At 40.7% G+C, this 15,706-nt stretch overlaps 2 protein-coding genes across 2 annotated transcripts; one reads left to right on the top strand and one right to left on the bottom strand.

Annotated features, from left to right (window-relative positions):
• Window positions 1–5,025: 5,025 nt before the first annotated feature.
• Window positions 5,026–6,917, bottom strand: LOC128739151 (N-acetylglucosaminyl-phosphatidylinositol de-N-acetylase). The gene is made up of 3 exons (XM_053834566.1): window positions 6,038–6,917; window positions 5,886–5,979; window positions 5,026–5,822 (listed from the first exon to the last, which is right to left on the bottom strand). Exons 1-3 carry the CDS (start codon window positions 6,720–6,722, stop codon window positions 5,651–5,653), a joined length of 951 nt encoding a protein of 316 aa, XP_053690541.1. The 5' UTR covers window positions 6,723–6,917; the 3' UTR covers window positions 5,026–5,650.
• A 3,977-nt stretch (window positions 6,918–10,894) lies between these two features.
• On the top strand, window positions 10,895–15,484 carry LOC128739142 (phagocyte signaling-impaired protein). The gene is made up of 8 exons (XM_053834544.1): window positions 10,895–11,122; window positions 11,425–12,142; window positions 12,207–12,327; window positions 12,382–12,654; window positions 12,713–12,908; window positions 13,005–14,164; window positions 14,459–14,672; window positions 14,728–15,484. Exons 1-8 carry the CDS (start codon window positions 11,074–11,076, stop codon window positions 14,904–14,906), a joined length of 2,910 nt encoding a protein of 969 aa, XP_053690519.1. The 5' UTR covers window positions 10,895–11,073; the 3' UTR covers window positions 14,907–15,484.
• The last annotated feature ends 222 nt before the right edge of the window (window positions 15,485–15,706 follow it).

Below are 15,706 nucleotides of genomic sequence, written 5' to 3'. Positions count from 1 at the left end.
AACCACTAATGCTCCGAAATTTGTCTTACCTATTGGTTCATTTGTGGTTGTTTGTGTTGGAAAACTGAAAGCGGGCGCGCGGTTGAAGACCGGTGTCAGGCGGGGCTGACGAATCCTCCACTTCTTCACTATACCACATATTGCAACTCGAGTGGTACAAAAAGTCCAAAGCACATTTACAAATTCGATCTATCATTTTTCTTCTCATCATCATCATTATTATCATCATCGTCATCATCATCATCGTCATCATCATCATTATTATCATCATCGTCATCATCATCATTATATTTAAAATATGACTTTCCGGCCTTTGGCAGAGAGTCGTGGAGTCCGCGCAGGGCCGAAACGCCTCCGCCTGCGGGTATAGGTGTGACGGCTATGCTTGGGGCTCTACCTGTGTTTTAGTGGGCGCCAGTGCCTGTCTCGTCAGGTAGAATTGATGTTTGAGGTCTCCCTGACACTTTGTTGACATCACAAAAGGGCCCAGCGCAGAGTTTTATACGCTATTAAGCGACCAGTTGGATAACCCGAAAAAAAGGAAAGGTAACTAACATTGAATGAAGTATTGGGGTAGTTTTTTTCAAATAATTAATTAATAGGTATTAATAGGTAAGCGTTTCCAACTTTATCGATCTTGAGCGCTACCATTCTCTAATCGCCCCTAACACCCGCTGTAAGACTGTCCTCATTGGCAGCACATATCCAATAAGTGCGTGGTATTCACTGCTAGCCTCCTAGTTGATGCTATGGTATGATGCTGGTTTTGCGTTTTTTGTTCACTGCTAAATATTGTTTACGCTGGTTGCTCATTCGATACCTTTTTGTAGTCTATCTGTGTCTGTTGTATATCATGTTTTCCTCGCTTCACAATATCCGTATCTCTATATATGTACTCCCAAATTGTCACCGAAGATTGTTCACAAAATCTTATGCTAAAAAACGCAGCTCGTCGTTCAATTTGCTTCAACGTCTACGCTATATGGCAGTATCGTGCCATCAAGAAGATAGGCATATGTCTATGGAATATATTTTATAAAGCGTGACTTTTTAACGGTAACTCTGTCGTAGCATCCATCTCGAAAAGCGCATTAGTAGTTCCTGCAATGGCTTCAGCAAAAGTGCAACTAGCCTTGCTAGCGGACGATCAACAGCAGTGGTACATTCTTCAGAACACATGAAAGGATTCCGTTTGATCCAGCAGCGATCGATTAGTTAAGCCTTTTGATTGCAATTTCAATGAGTTGATCGGTTATTTATATGAAAAGTGTTTAAATTTATCATAAATATCAGACGGTGCATCTCCGACAACAGAGGCTACTTGTCCTTCCTATGCAATAAAAGTTTTAAGGGTATTTTTGAAGTAGGTAGCAAAGAGTTCACATTTGTCACCTCCACTGTTCGCGCTGCAGGTACCCGGGAGGTGGCACTGTCCATGAACTGGGAACGGGTTTTGTAGCGTCGGGCAGAATGCAGAATCACGCGATAGATTGGTACGCGATCAACGGAGAATGTGTCTATTGAGGATAAAGGTCCGTTTCTTCAATTACTGCTCGCCACGGAACATAAAGATTGTCATCCGGGATATGAACGCCCAGGGTCAGTAGGAAAAAAAGTATAGAACGATATACCACGGTAATAGGACCGCATAGCCTGCACATAGTAGAAGTAGTAGAAGAAAGCCACCATCAGTTCAAGGACTTGCCAATGTATGTTGGTAGAATTACAGTAGATCCAAATTGGATTATCAAATGAATTTCACACTAATGTTCTTACCGAAGGGTCAAAAGGAATTGGGCGGACCCACAAGGAGAGGCACTTGTGCGCATTCCGGGGTTATAAGAGTCGCCTTCCAGCATTAGGATCCTTCCATGTAATAATCAATTTCGCTGTACCAATTTTAACCCACGTGATGATTTGTTTGTTTTGAATTGAGAAATGAAATATTTGCTTCAGACCTTAAGGATTCAGGTTGGCAATCCACTCCATCATCCAGCCTTCTACAGCCTTCTGTTAATAATAATAAAGAAAGATGAAATGCGGTATATATGGTAAAAATAGAAAATCTCACCACCAGTCCTTCGTATGGAATAGAGTAGCGTCCTTTGAGGTTAAGTACTTCTAAGAGTTAATTTAATTTTTCATTCTGGTAACCTGGTATTCTGGTATGTGCAGTATTGAGACTCGTTTTGGCCAAAGTTTTTACTATATAGCAGGAGATGCTTCATAAGCTAAAACGAAAAAAAAAATAATTAAAGTAACTAAATTAGGCTTACCAATTCGCAAGGCCGTGTGGTTCCGCCGTCTGCCGGAAACCCCGGTTTTGAGATCAGACAGCCGGGAACCACCCAGCATCGCACCTCCCAGCATGGCTACTCAATAGAGCATTACCAGGTATGGCCACGTGGAGGCGCTAGGTAGGGGCTTGGGATAGCTAGAGCTATATTGGACGCTCCTCATTTGCCTTCCCCATTTCATACCCAGGACCGCATAGCCTGCACATTGACAAAACGATTACGGCCAACGATGCATAAACTTTGCAGCTTCCCGAGGCCTAGTGATCCGGAGCATCTTTTTCTCACGCAAAAATATCTACAAAGCCTCATTGAGATCACCTGACCACCGTATAATGAACCAGATTGATCATGTTCTCATAGAAGACCGGTTCTTCTCAAACATTACGAACATATGTTCCCTAATGGGATGCGGATATTGACTCTGACTCTGACTGACATTGACTCGAATATTAGATGAAGCACTGACTTTTTCCGAGGAGTTAGGTGCTTAAAGGTGACCATCGAGTCATGACGAACCCCGTAGTAAACAAAAAATTTGGTTTAATAATGGGGAATGCCAACAAGCGGCGAAGAGAAAAAAAAACTTGGAAAATTAACTGAGCAATGCCACTAGCGAGAACTTGTCCAAATACCAACTCTTGCTCGCCCACGATCCTAACCTAGGACCTAGGAGTGCCCATGGATGATAGTAATGTCCCAGCACTTGATCTCCAAAAAATCAAAGTAGAAATCGAGTTGCTGAAGACCAACAAAGCCGCAGGTAAGGAACGCCCACCAGCAAGCTTTTTAAGCATGGCCGAGAAACGCTAGCAACGACTCTACATTGCGTTATTTCTAAGATTAGGGAGGAGGATAAGCTACCTACGGAATGGATGGAAGGAGTGGTTTGTCCCATCTACAAATAGAATGATCGGCTCGACTGTTGCAACTATCGTGGCATAACACCGCTTACAAGGTACTCTCCCAGATCCTGTCACCGACAGAACAGGGTTTCGTAGGGACTTACCAGGCGGGTTTCATAGTTTCTTGGGGGCTCGCGCAACTGTGACCCAAATTACTATCCGACAGATCATGCTGTAATGTCGGGAGTACAACGTACCCACGTGTCACATCTTTATTGATTTCAAAGCTGCATACAATACAGTTCATAGAGGCCATCTGTGACAGATAATCTCCGAATTCCGGATAAACTGACGTGATTGATCAGATTGGATCGAGTAATGTGTTTCGTGCGCATCTCGCAGCCACTCTCGAGTACCTTCGAGATGCTGCGAGAGTTGAGACAAGGTGATGGCTTATTAAATATATGAAAGGAAGATGCTCAAAGAAAACAAACGCGTGTCTTCCACGGCCAGTAACCTCTTGAGGGCAACGAACTAGAAGTGGTAGATGAGTTCGTGTATTTGGCACCGCTGGTGACCGCGGACGGCAACACAAGTAAGCAGGCTTGGCATACACTTTTCACTTTGATGTTGCTCTTTTGATTACTGCAAATTCAGCCAAGCAGAATTTAAAAAGTGGTGTATGGGGCATTTGTAGAGCTGGTAATTGTCTAGAATATTGCTGAAGAAAGTGAAGTTTTATCTTTAGTATTTACGGCGCTGCAGGTCAGCAATGCCGTTTTTGTTACCAAGAGGGTAGCTGCCTTATAGCGCCATAAATACAAAATGCACAGTAATGCTTACTTCAGCAATATTGTAGATAATAACAAATTCTACAAACGCCCCATACATCACTTTTTTAAATTTTGCTTGGCTGAGATGCAGTAATCAAAAGAGCAGAATCGAAGCGAAAAGTGTATGCCAAGCCTGCTAGTAAGGAATTCACGCGCCTCTGAGCGCGTCCGAGATGGGAGATTGGCGATGAGTGGTCCAAGATGGAGTTGAATGGAGACGACTGCTTGAAACAGCACGAGTCACCCCGGCTCTATGCTGCTAACGACGACGACCCTAAAGTTGCTTGTGCTGTTTATGAAATTTGTTGAGCCGGTCCTGTTCGGAAATCGCTGTATTTTTCTCGAATGAATGAGAAACGGGATCATTCCATATGAGCATTTTATATTTCAAATATGATGAATTAACCCTTCCTCCTTCTATATATAGGCTTAAATGGCCTAATTCCTCGTTCAGCTTGTCCAGTTAGCTTCGAGGTACGATGCTGGTCTTACAAGCCAGTCGTCGTATGTTCGAATGTAGGATGGGCGGTGCTGCCAGAGTCTAGTAGGCTCGTTCACTATAGCTCCGTGATTGCCCTATACTCTAATAATTGACTGCGAAGTCTGTCGATAAAGAAGGGAGCAAAGTCTTAAAGACGTTTTTTAACCCTAGACTTTACTTTGCTTTTAAGATTCAAACACGAATCGCTGATTTCTGTAATTTCAAATAAGTCTTTCCGTCTGTCAGAACACAATGATAAATTTTCGTGAACATATCTGTTGTTTTGAGCATAAAAATCGCATTTGAAATTCCAGAAATCGGCGATTCGTGTTTGAACCTTAAATTTAACCGGAATGCCGCCCCGTCAATCGCGTTCAGAATTGATTGATCTCTACCAGCCAGATTGGCATCCACTCATTATGCAAAATGTACATCATGACGTCCAAGAAACATTAACCCCATACCAAAATGCGGCAGAACAACGCTCAAGGACACATTCTAAAAGAAAGCTCAAAACCTTCGGATCTAGTAATAAGTCTGTTTATGATAAAAATTTATTGAAATTTGCAAAGAGTGAACATATATTGTATCGTGTTATTTTGTATGACAAAAGTTAGTTTAGTGACTGCTGTTAACGATTGAGTACGTTATGGGCTATTCACTAAAAATGTGTGACAAACTAGTTCTGTCGGATTTGTTATTACATATATTTTTTTGTTATTTTTAAATCAACACATTTATAACACTGAAAATCAAATTACAAATCTTTAGTATAGCTTTAAAAATTAATTTGAGGAACAAACATAATCGAAACAACGGTCGCGTTGAGGTTCATTTAATTATGCACTGAAGTCTATCAGCGACAACTTTTAACTTTCAGTTATATTCTTGTTGCGCGCTCTTCAAATAAATATCAATATTAAGCTAAGTTTGTTTCACATCAAACAGTGTTCCACACGTTGCACTTTCAAAGGACTAGCTGAAAAAGCTTTACGGTTTCAATCAAAGATTCCTTCCGCTTTTGTTTTCCTTCAGGCTGATAGAGTAAATTTGCTCTGTTACTATACTAGATGGCATTGGATCGGATCTTGATACAAAATAGCTTTAAACGATAAAATAAGCCGCACATAAGCTTACAGAAACTATTCATAACTGCCTACTTATTCGTGCGAGTCATCTGTGAACATTGCTAAATAGTTATGAATCTAAAATTTCGAATTCAACATCTGATTTGTTGATTTCTCTCAATGAGTTGATGACCATATAGCGCGAAAATATTATGTACAATTTCCGAAACCAAACAAGCTGCGAACGATGAAGCCTCATAGAATTTTGTACAGCACGACGTGAGCGCCAACTTAGTACGGCCCTGCAAAATGGACTGGATCAGTTTAGTTGGGTGGCCAAAATATTTTGGTATTAACGTTCTTACCAATTTGTAGAAAGCAACAACGTAAGCGGCAAATCCAACACAGATATGTACTTTCGACAAATATTGACTGTTTCCAGTGTTAACACCTTACATTCTGTGAATAATAGAAAATATTTAACAATAACTATTATTTTGAAAGTAACGAAACTTACTGCTTGGAATCAATCCAGCCAAACAAAGCGATGCTGTCGCATAATAGATTGCACTATGATTCGGATGTCCGCTAATACCATCCTTGTCAAAGGTAACCAGAAGATCAATGTCTAGCGATTCTAAATACTTTAGAATTTGGTTAGCAATAGTCACCGTCTTCCATTCCAGTGCAGGATCATCCCGCAGATGGGTGGCGTTTAGTAGCGTTATATCTTCCGGTTTAATCCCCAACGACTCGCAAGCGTTCCATAGTTCCTGTCGACGTTCTTCCCCACGTTGACCATAATTTCCCTCTGATAAACACAGTAAAAATACGCGGCAATTCCGACGGCGGAGTTCAAGAATTGTCGGTCCAAAAAACATACATTCGTCATCGGGATGAGCAGTTACCAGCAAAGCGCGATTTGTTTGAGGGAGACGACATTTGCGGAATAACATGAGCCATTGACTGCAGCGATGAAAGAGCAGTTTGTACAGGATCAAGCATACCAATGTATAAATAAAAACAACCAACAGTATATGATCCAGTGTTTCGCGCAAATAAATAACTAGTTGATTACGAAAAAACTGGTAGTATGAAAGTAGTTCTTCCTGCGGTTCGAGTGCAGGTATGTAGATTTTCTGTACTAGTTCTTCGTTGTAAATAAATTCAGACTTCTCCAAAAGTGAAACGTTGTCCTTCATTTCCCAAATTCACACATTTCCGGCTGCTTCTAATGAAGCAGCTACTTTGCGACTATGCTATTTCGTCGATTGCAGCTTGCACAAATTTCAGCGTAAGAAGTAACAATATTCGCGAACCAAACTGAAGAAGAAAAAGTAACTGAACTTGAATCGAATGTCGGTTAACGGTTTACAAAATTATTTATCAAATTGCTAAAAAAAATACACCAAGTACAACAGTACGAAAATAGAAAAATTCAATGGTAAATAACAGCACCAAGATTATTTTACTAGTGCTTTTGCTTTGCGATTTGTTTACGTTCTAATTTTGCGGAGAATGAAGCTGTCATTGTCGTTTTGGTTTCATGCGATGTTTTCGTTTTTACCCTTTTTCAAGGGGTTTCCAGTAAAGCGTATTAATCAAAAATTACTTTTGTAATCAATTTACAGCAAAGTTTCGTTAATTGGTGGTTCGTTAATTGGGCGGTTCGTTAATTGAGTGTTCGCTAATTGGGCTATGTGACAACCTGAATGTCAAAATTGTATGGAATTTTCGAGTTTAGAAATTTCTAACAACTGTCAGTCGGCCCAATTAGCGAATCAGCTGGAGTGCAGTCGTGGCCCAATTAACGAATTCAGGCTGTATTACGAATAATGGTAATCAGTGTAATATCACAGACTAACAGACGTAACACTGAAGCCTCATTTCATCGTCAATAAAAACGTTCATTTCAAATTTTCGCTTAAGCCAAGACTCAAACAACAGTCGCTGCGCGAGAACGTCGTTCGACTGCGCTGGTGCTGTTGGCAGATAATATACAAGTAAATTTATCCAGCTTTTTACGCGCTATAATGGAGGACGCTATAAATTGTGTTCGTAATACGCGAACAATCTTTTTGACAACTCTGCATACATCAAAACTGGGCACTCTTCTACTGTACGGCAGTGTTGCTCTTTCTTTCGTTTACGCAAAAGAAGGAAGGCAATAGTTTTGTTTACATTTCGCACAGTTTTGCTTTCCTTCTTTGACGTAAACGAAAGAAAGAGCACGGTAGTGTTGCAAGAGAAGAGTGCCAGATTTGATGTATGCAGAGTTGTCAAAAAGATTGTTCGCATATTATGAACACAATTTATAGCGGCCACCATTATAGCGCGTAAAAAGCTGGATAGCATTGCTAAATTTATAGCAAACTACTTTGCGTAGCGCGTAGACTGCACCAGGTGATGCTAATATTTTTTCCAAGTTTTAGGGGTGTCAATGAAACGATGTTTTGTTGGAAAATTTGTTCGAAGTGTTACGTCTGTTAGTCTGTGGTAATATTGTGCCTGGCAGCTAAATCTGGATTATTTTCCCTAATAGATCATTACACGGGAGCCCCTAACCACACTTTTTTGACAGCACTTGGTGGTTTGTTTACATGGTGTTAAAGTTTGAATTGAGTTTTCTATCTTTGTCCGGCAGATAATGATAAAAAATTATAGTTTTTATTTAAGAGAAAGCACCTTACATGCATTTTATAGCGCCTGTTGCAGTAATCCTTCACGAAATTTCAAATCGAAACCGCTGGATGTGACAAAAAACATGTAAACAAACCACCAAGTGGTGTCATTTGACGGCAAAATGACGTCATCGCAAAATGATCTATACCAATGTACATGACGGAACGAAACAGCAACATTGTCGTTGCTCTTTCTCTTTCTTACTACAGTGATTTCAGTTGGTCGCAGTTTGATCGCAGTTGGGTGCAGTCGCACTTTCAAACTGCAGAGTCCAGTTTGGTGGGAAGTGCGGTATATTTAATCAAATCAATGATAATTTTAAGTAATCTTTGGTAATCATGATTATTTTTTTGCTAGATTATAGCCACAGAGAACAGACTACCAGGTAATCGACAAAAAGTGTGTAAAAGGTTTTTATGTAATCTACGAGTAATCCTTCAATAGAGCACCCCTCGAGCAGTAAGTGACAAACTAAATATTGATGTCGCTGCCATCGCTGCTATGTAACTCCAGCACAAAGTAATATTGATAAAGGTACATGGATATTTTTTGATGCGTTTGGCAAACTATTTCTGGAGGGCGCCACCGACAGATTTTACACACAAAAATTTGATTAGTTCCTTCGAGCCTGTTCATCTGTTCTCTGTGTTATAGCCACTCTAACTAGAGTGACTATATACAGAGTGGCGACATGTCATCCCAAAAGTATGCAATGTGTATTTTCTTTCTCTTTCCTGCATACGCGTTGGATTGGTCGCCTCTGCTCGATTGGAATGACACTGACAAATAATTATCATTCAAATTTTGACATTGTCGCCACTCTACAGAGCTTGCTAAGCCCAGTGCAAAAGGCTACAAAAACTTATCGTTTTTCACTCATACGTATGTTTTTTTTACCGGGGTATAACTGGGGGAAAACAAAAACAAACGTGTAAAATCAATGTAAAATCTAACAACAGCAACAACAAACCGCGCGTCGATGTGTGCGTACGATAAACGTCAGCAAGCTCAATATATAGTCACTACAAGGGGTCGGTCACTCGGCACAGCCGTTTTTATGTTAGGCGACTTGAAACGAACCGAACTGTGCCGGTGCTGTACCGAAAGTGCCGAACTGGAAGATTTGTTAAATTCGTTAAAATCTGATAGATCTGGCAACCGTGCGAGATGATTTTGACAACTGGCAGTGCTCCCATTTCATATATAAAATTGAACCGGAGGTGTGTAAAGCCCTATAAATGTTATTTTTATAAGGCTTTAGAGGTGTGCCGTTTGCTATCTCTGCAGTGCCGGGGCACTATGTGCTGAGTGTCCGACCCCTTGGTCCGACCCCTTGGTTGAATCAATATATATCCAGCTTTTTACGAGCCATAATGGCGGACGTGTTCGTAATATTTGAACAGCATTTTTGACATTTCCTCAATACATCGCACGTTTTCTTTCCCTACATTCCTTTAGTTTTACCGTGAACGCGCGGAAAGAAAACGTGCGATGTATTGGGGAAATGTCAAAAATGCTGTTCAAATATTACGAACACGTCCGCCATTATGGCTCGTAAAAAGCTGGATAGAATGCCAGTGTCGCTGCAGTGCTCGTGGTAAACATCACACATTTGAAAATTACGTATTTACACTGTATGCGCATATGTGTGAGTGATCGATTCGAAACGGGAATCTGATTGTCAAACTAAAAAGGCAACCCAATAAAAAATCCTTCTGCTTTTCCGTAAATCACGTAGGATAAATCACCCGATTTAGTCGTTTTGGCAAGGGGTCGGACACTCAGCACATAGTGCCCCGGCACTGCAGAGATATCAAACGGCACACCTCTAAAGCCTTATAAAAATAACATTTACAGGGCTTTACACACCTCCGGTTCAATTTTACATATGAAATGGGAGCACTGCCAGTTGTCAAAATCATCTCGCACGGTTGCCAGATCTATCAGATTTTAACTAATTTAACAAATCTTGCAATTCGGCACTTTCGGTACAGCATCGGCACAGCTCGGTTCGTTTCAAGTCGCCTAACATAAAAACGGCTGTGCCGAGTGACCGACCCCTTGCGTTTTGGGGTATTTCGTCGGCAGGAAAATTTTCTATTGGGCAATTTGACAATGTAGTTCCCGTATCCAAGACACGAACCAGCAACATGTTTGCCACCAAAATATCCATGAAACACCAGCGACACTGGCATTCTATATCCAGCTTTTTACGAGCCATAATGGCGGTCGTGTTCGTAATATTTGAACAGAATTTTTGACATTTCCCTAATACATCACACGTTTTCTTTCCGCGCGTTCACGATAAAACTAAAGGAATGTGCGGAAAGAAAACGTGCGACGTATTAGAGAAATGTCAAAAATGCTGTTTAAATATTACGAACACGTCCGCCATTATGGCTCGTAAAAAGCTGGATATATTGATTATACTGAACTATATACTCCTGGTTAAAAAGCAAAAACGCTATTAGTTTCAGTGTAGGAAATTTCCGCCGGTCGAACCTTGTACCTTTGTAGGGCTTTAATTAGCGTGACAGGGTAAGCGAGAGAGATATATTTTTATACTTTTGTATACTATAATGACAGCTCATTACCTGATTTTGTGTCAGTGCGAGCAGCTAAGCCATTCAACTCTGCGACTCTGCCAGCGACGTTTTTTGAGTTTCTTATTCTTCCTTTCTGAGTGTGAGTGATTCGCTTGTCGTGCAAAAATTTCGGGACGGAGCTTGTGCCGATTTTTATGTGATTTCTTTTTTGGAGTGGCTGGAGTATAAACTGAATGAATAGTCTAGATTCTTATTCAATTAAAACGCGTGAAATATAGTGAGATAAGGTTTTCAGTATTGTGAAATCTTACATCAAACTATTGCAATGCAGAACGTGGAGCTCGTGGTAGAACGAAGACTTCGTCCGATATTCGGTGGGTACAAAAATATGTTAAAATGATCATTGCAATTATTAAGTGTACTCCGTTGTTTTGTTTCTCCATTGAATACATTTATCCCCATTGGAGTCATTAGATAGTTCCGTTGAATATTTTGGGTAACTTTAGCTTGAATTATTTTCTACGAATTGAAAGTAAGGTTATTGTTGGTTTCATTTACACACAGACGGCTTTGCCGAATGAGGGTATAAGAGAGTTGGATGAAAATGGGAATACAGACAGTACCTACATGCATCAATTAGCACGTCTTTATAATACCTATATATTTTTCATTGCAGAATCTATTGAGATCGGTAACTATAAAAAAGCTGTACAAGATGTAGAGAAAGTACTCAAGAAAAATCCTACCATTCAATGTGGTCGCGCATTGAAAGCCTGGGCTTACATACGATTAGGAAAAGACGAGGAAAGTGCTAATTTAATTCGTGCCTTGGAGCAGGAAATACCAACCGAATCGACGACGTTACATGTGATGACCCTTTGCTACAAAGAAACGGATCAGCTGAATAAGATTTGTCAGCTGTTTGCCAATGCCTCTAAACAGCATCCTGGCAATGAGGAACTATTGTCGCAGTTATTCGTTGCCCACATGCGAGTGAACGATTTTAAAGCACAGCAAACGGTAGCATTACAGTTGTATAAATTAAAACCAAGAAACCCAGTTTATTTTTGGGCTGTTATGAGTGTAGTTCTTCAAGCAGTGCGTGGACCTGACTCAAAGGATCCACAAAAATCTAAACTGCTGTTGGCCTTAGCACAAAGAATGGTTGACAAGTTGAATGCAGAGAATAAACTGGAAGCATCTCAAGAAGTTCAACTGTATCTGCAAATTTTGCAACACCAGGGAAAACATCAGGAGATGCTGGACTTTTTGGAAGGTACTGTATGCCAGAAACTCTATCCAGGTGCCCCACCTTCGATAAAAATTGATTTACTAAAAAAGCTTAATAAATGGGCGGATCTGAATAAAATGATGAAGAATATGTTGCTGGAGGAGTAAGTATACCTTGCGTATATTCGGGGATTTTAGTGCAAAACTCACCTTTGAATTTTATTTCAGCTCCGATCGTTGGGACTACTATCAAGATTATATACAGTCGACATTTGAACTGATTAAAACGGATGACAAAACTCCAGGAACGGATTATAGCACGGAAATGTGTCATGAATTCATATGCAGCGTAGGGCGAAAAATCGCTTGTACAAATGTAAACACTCAACATATTTATTTTTAGATTATCGAGTCACAGCCACGCCAGCATCGGGGTCCCTATTTAGCTCGGTTGGAACTAAACCGGTTGATGGTAGAAAATAAGTGCGCCCAAGAGCAGCTGTTTGGAGAATTAACTGATCTGCTGCTCGACTATTTTCGAATGTTTGGTGACAAAACATGCTGTGCAAATGATCTGAAGATGTTTTTGGAATACGTCGATCCAGCGAAACGACCCGGTTTTGCAGCTAAGCTGATGCAGGAATGCCGAATAAATCCGGTTACATTACCGAGTAGTGTAAGATTTGTGAGATTTCTATTTTCCACTGGAACGTGTTTAACCGATTGTTTTCCAGAAAGAGCACATGCAACGACATATCTGCTCACTGCAGATCGCTCGGTTCTGCGGAGCGCATGCCGCATTGAGTGAAGAGCATTTGTCAGCACTCTACACTGCGTTCAGCTTGCATTACGAACATGGATGTAATTCTTTTGGAAGAGGGCTGCTGCCCACTGACATGGGTCCATCCGATCCATATGCCCTGCTGGCCGGTAAGATTTTTTTATTTTCAAAACCTGAGTTCCATTGCAATCTATTCATATCGGATTATTCCGTTATATATTATTTCAAAATTTTATACTTTTTAGTAAACATCATGTACGACCGTGCCTGGACACTTCAGCGCTCCGAGCCTCTGGTGGAAGCACTTTGCCTGTTGGAACATTTACTATCCAACAGCATCAACAACTTTCATGGAAAACTTCTCAGTCTTCAGTTGTATCACAGGTTGGGCATGACGGACACAGCCCACCGTGTGTATGAATCCCTCGACATTAAGCACATTCAGCTAGACTCACTCGGATTTTTGCACTGTGCTCAGCTATGCAATGGTGGTTTTCCACCCTTGGCAAAGCAGCTGTTCGATCAGACGCTTAATTTTTTCATCAACGATCACCAGAATAGTGTCGAGTTTATCAAAACTTCCTACAACTTTGGCTCATTCTCGAAGTTAATCGAGTTTCTGGAATTCCGAGATAGGTTATCCAACAGCTTTCATTTCACGCTTATTTCGGTGGAAGCACTACTATTAGAGATGGTATGCTTTAGTGGTACAATAGTTCAGAATCTCATCGCCTACCGATTAATGAGGATAAAACCGCAGGAAGACCGGATAAATTGGAAAGATTTGAGTGATAATCGTGATCTGACCATTTTCGTCCACTGGGATCCGGCGGTCGATTACTCGAAGGTTCTTCCACCGGAAGGGTCAACAGAAGTTCGGAAGGACAGCAGTGAATACACTGTCGTACTAGAGCATAAGACGATTGAACAACAGCGTGCGGAATTTCAAGAGGAGAGCTACAAACAGGAGATGGATCTTTTACAGTTGCGATCAACGTTGTTGAGGCTGGTTTCCTCGTTTATTGATTTATATGCCAAAGGAGTAGAAGAAGACTACGATACGGCGGCGAACCTACGTCAGCGATGGGAGAAACTGTTTTGCAGCATTAGAGATAAAAACCGACAAAGTATAAGCGGAAAATTTCTAGTCAATTTATTGCCGTCACGTTTACATTTGTTGCTGAGAATGCCATACGATTCTGTGTTCAGGAATTTCGCAGATTTTCTGCTGCTGCTGTGGAAGGGTGAGAAGCAAGACGTTATACGGTCAGCGGCTGATGTGTGTGTAAAGGATATTGGCGATTTATTTGTGATGATTGCGAATGCGATTAGCGAGTATAACAAGTCGGGCGATCTGTTGTGGAACCGCAAGCAGGTTCATGATACTGTGAATGCCGGAATTGAGGTAATTGAGTTTAGTCTCAATTACATTAGACGCGTTTGCTGGTTGCAAGTGAGTTTGTGAGTTGATTATAAACTCGCCTAGTGTCATCATGTATACCCGCTGCTAACTAGCTAGCTAACAACCAGCACACTCGCCTAATGTAAATGAGGCTTTTCTTTAAGCTTCGATCAAAGATTTATTGAATCAGATACAGCAAAAGATTACTGGTATTTAGTGGCTTATTACTAAGTCGTCAAAAATTGTTTCTTTAAAGTGTCTTCCCGTCATAATAAAAAACATTACGTTTTTTTCTAGATTGCCTGTCTAGTTCTGTTTGTACTGACCGTTTGCTATGATAAATACTCGCAAGCGCCTCCACCGCAACCTACACGTAAAGTCAGAAAGAAGGACAGCGAACATAACAACCATGAGTGCCCTGTGGTAATGAACGAGAAAAACAGACTTCTTCTTGTGGCCGAACTGCTGCGCACTCTAAAGACCAACCTAGTCGAGTGTGAAACAGTACTATGTATGTAGAAGTTTGCTTATGATTTCAAAAATATTATATCTGTTTCTTGTTCTAGCTTCCTGGGAGGCCCCGCTGGTCTCAGATTCTTTGGCAGCCGCATTGGAGCAAATGTCACTTAACCCTAAGAACGAAACCAGCGTTCGGCTCAAACTCATGGACAGTCATCTGGGCGAAATCAAAGAACTGAAAAAGCTATTAAAGGACAAATTGAAATTGATTAATAAATCAATTTAATGTAACTTCCAGCGCACTCACGCAAAGAGGTTGTTAAAGCTGCCGGGAATGTTCTTTAGATTTTTTAAGAGTATCTGTGAAATGTTGAGCACGAAGTCGATCGATGACTGGTAGGTTTTAAGATATTATGTCATTGAAATTGTCAGCCTACATACATCATCACACAGTTAGTCCTCAACATGTTTGCACATCATTCGTGTGTTGTTATAGTGGCCTCCGGCCTCTTTACGCACTCCGAGTTTAGGGAGAAAAGCCAGAAACTGCATGTTCGCTCGATTCGTAATTCGATCATAGTGTTTCGAATTCATACAACGTTAGAGGTGTACGTAGTCAAAATTTGTATCAGTTTTAAATTTAAGCAATGCACTAGCGAGCAAACAGTAATCAAAACAATCATTAACTGCTGGACAGCACACGTATTGCCGAATTAGCCAGTTTTCTTGATTAAATATTTCCTTACACTTTTATCCTATTGTGTAGTCTCGTATGAAGTATGAAGAACCGATAAGATTTATAATACAGATGTTTAATTAAGTTTGGAATGTTTCTAGGTGCAAGAGTTGACTAAATAAACTGATCGTCACCATATTTTTGTTCTTGATTGTGATTTTTAATGAACTCTAGTTTAAAGAATCGCTAGGAAGGGCTGGTAAACGGCTGGGTAATGCGTACCAACGCCACAGTGGCGCCAGTCAGAACTAAACTGAGACAAAACTGATAAAGTTGGTAAAGTAGCTTGGAACCGAGCTTGGAATATACATATTTTTTTCATAACTGAACTGTGAACCATATCGACTACT

The sequence above is a fragment of the Sabethes cyaneus genome, chromosome 3, assembly GCF_943734655.1.
Source record: "Sabethes cyaneus chromosome 3, idSabCyanKW18_F2, whole genome shotgun sequence".
NCBI lineage: Eukaryota > Metazoa > Arthropoda > Insecta > Diptera > Culicidae > Sabethes > Sabethes cyaneus.
Note: the sequence above shows the minus strand (reverse complement) of the source record. Positions and strands in the feature narration are given on the sequence as shown.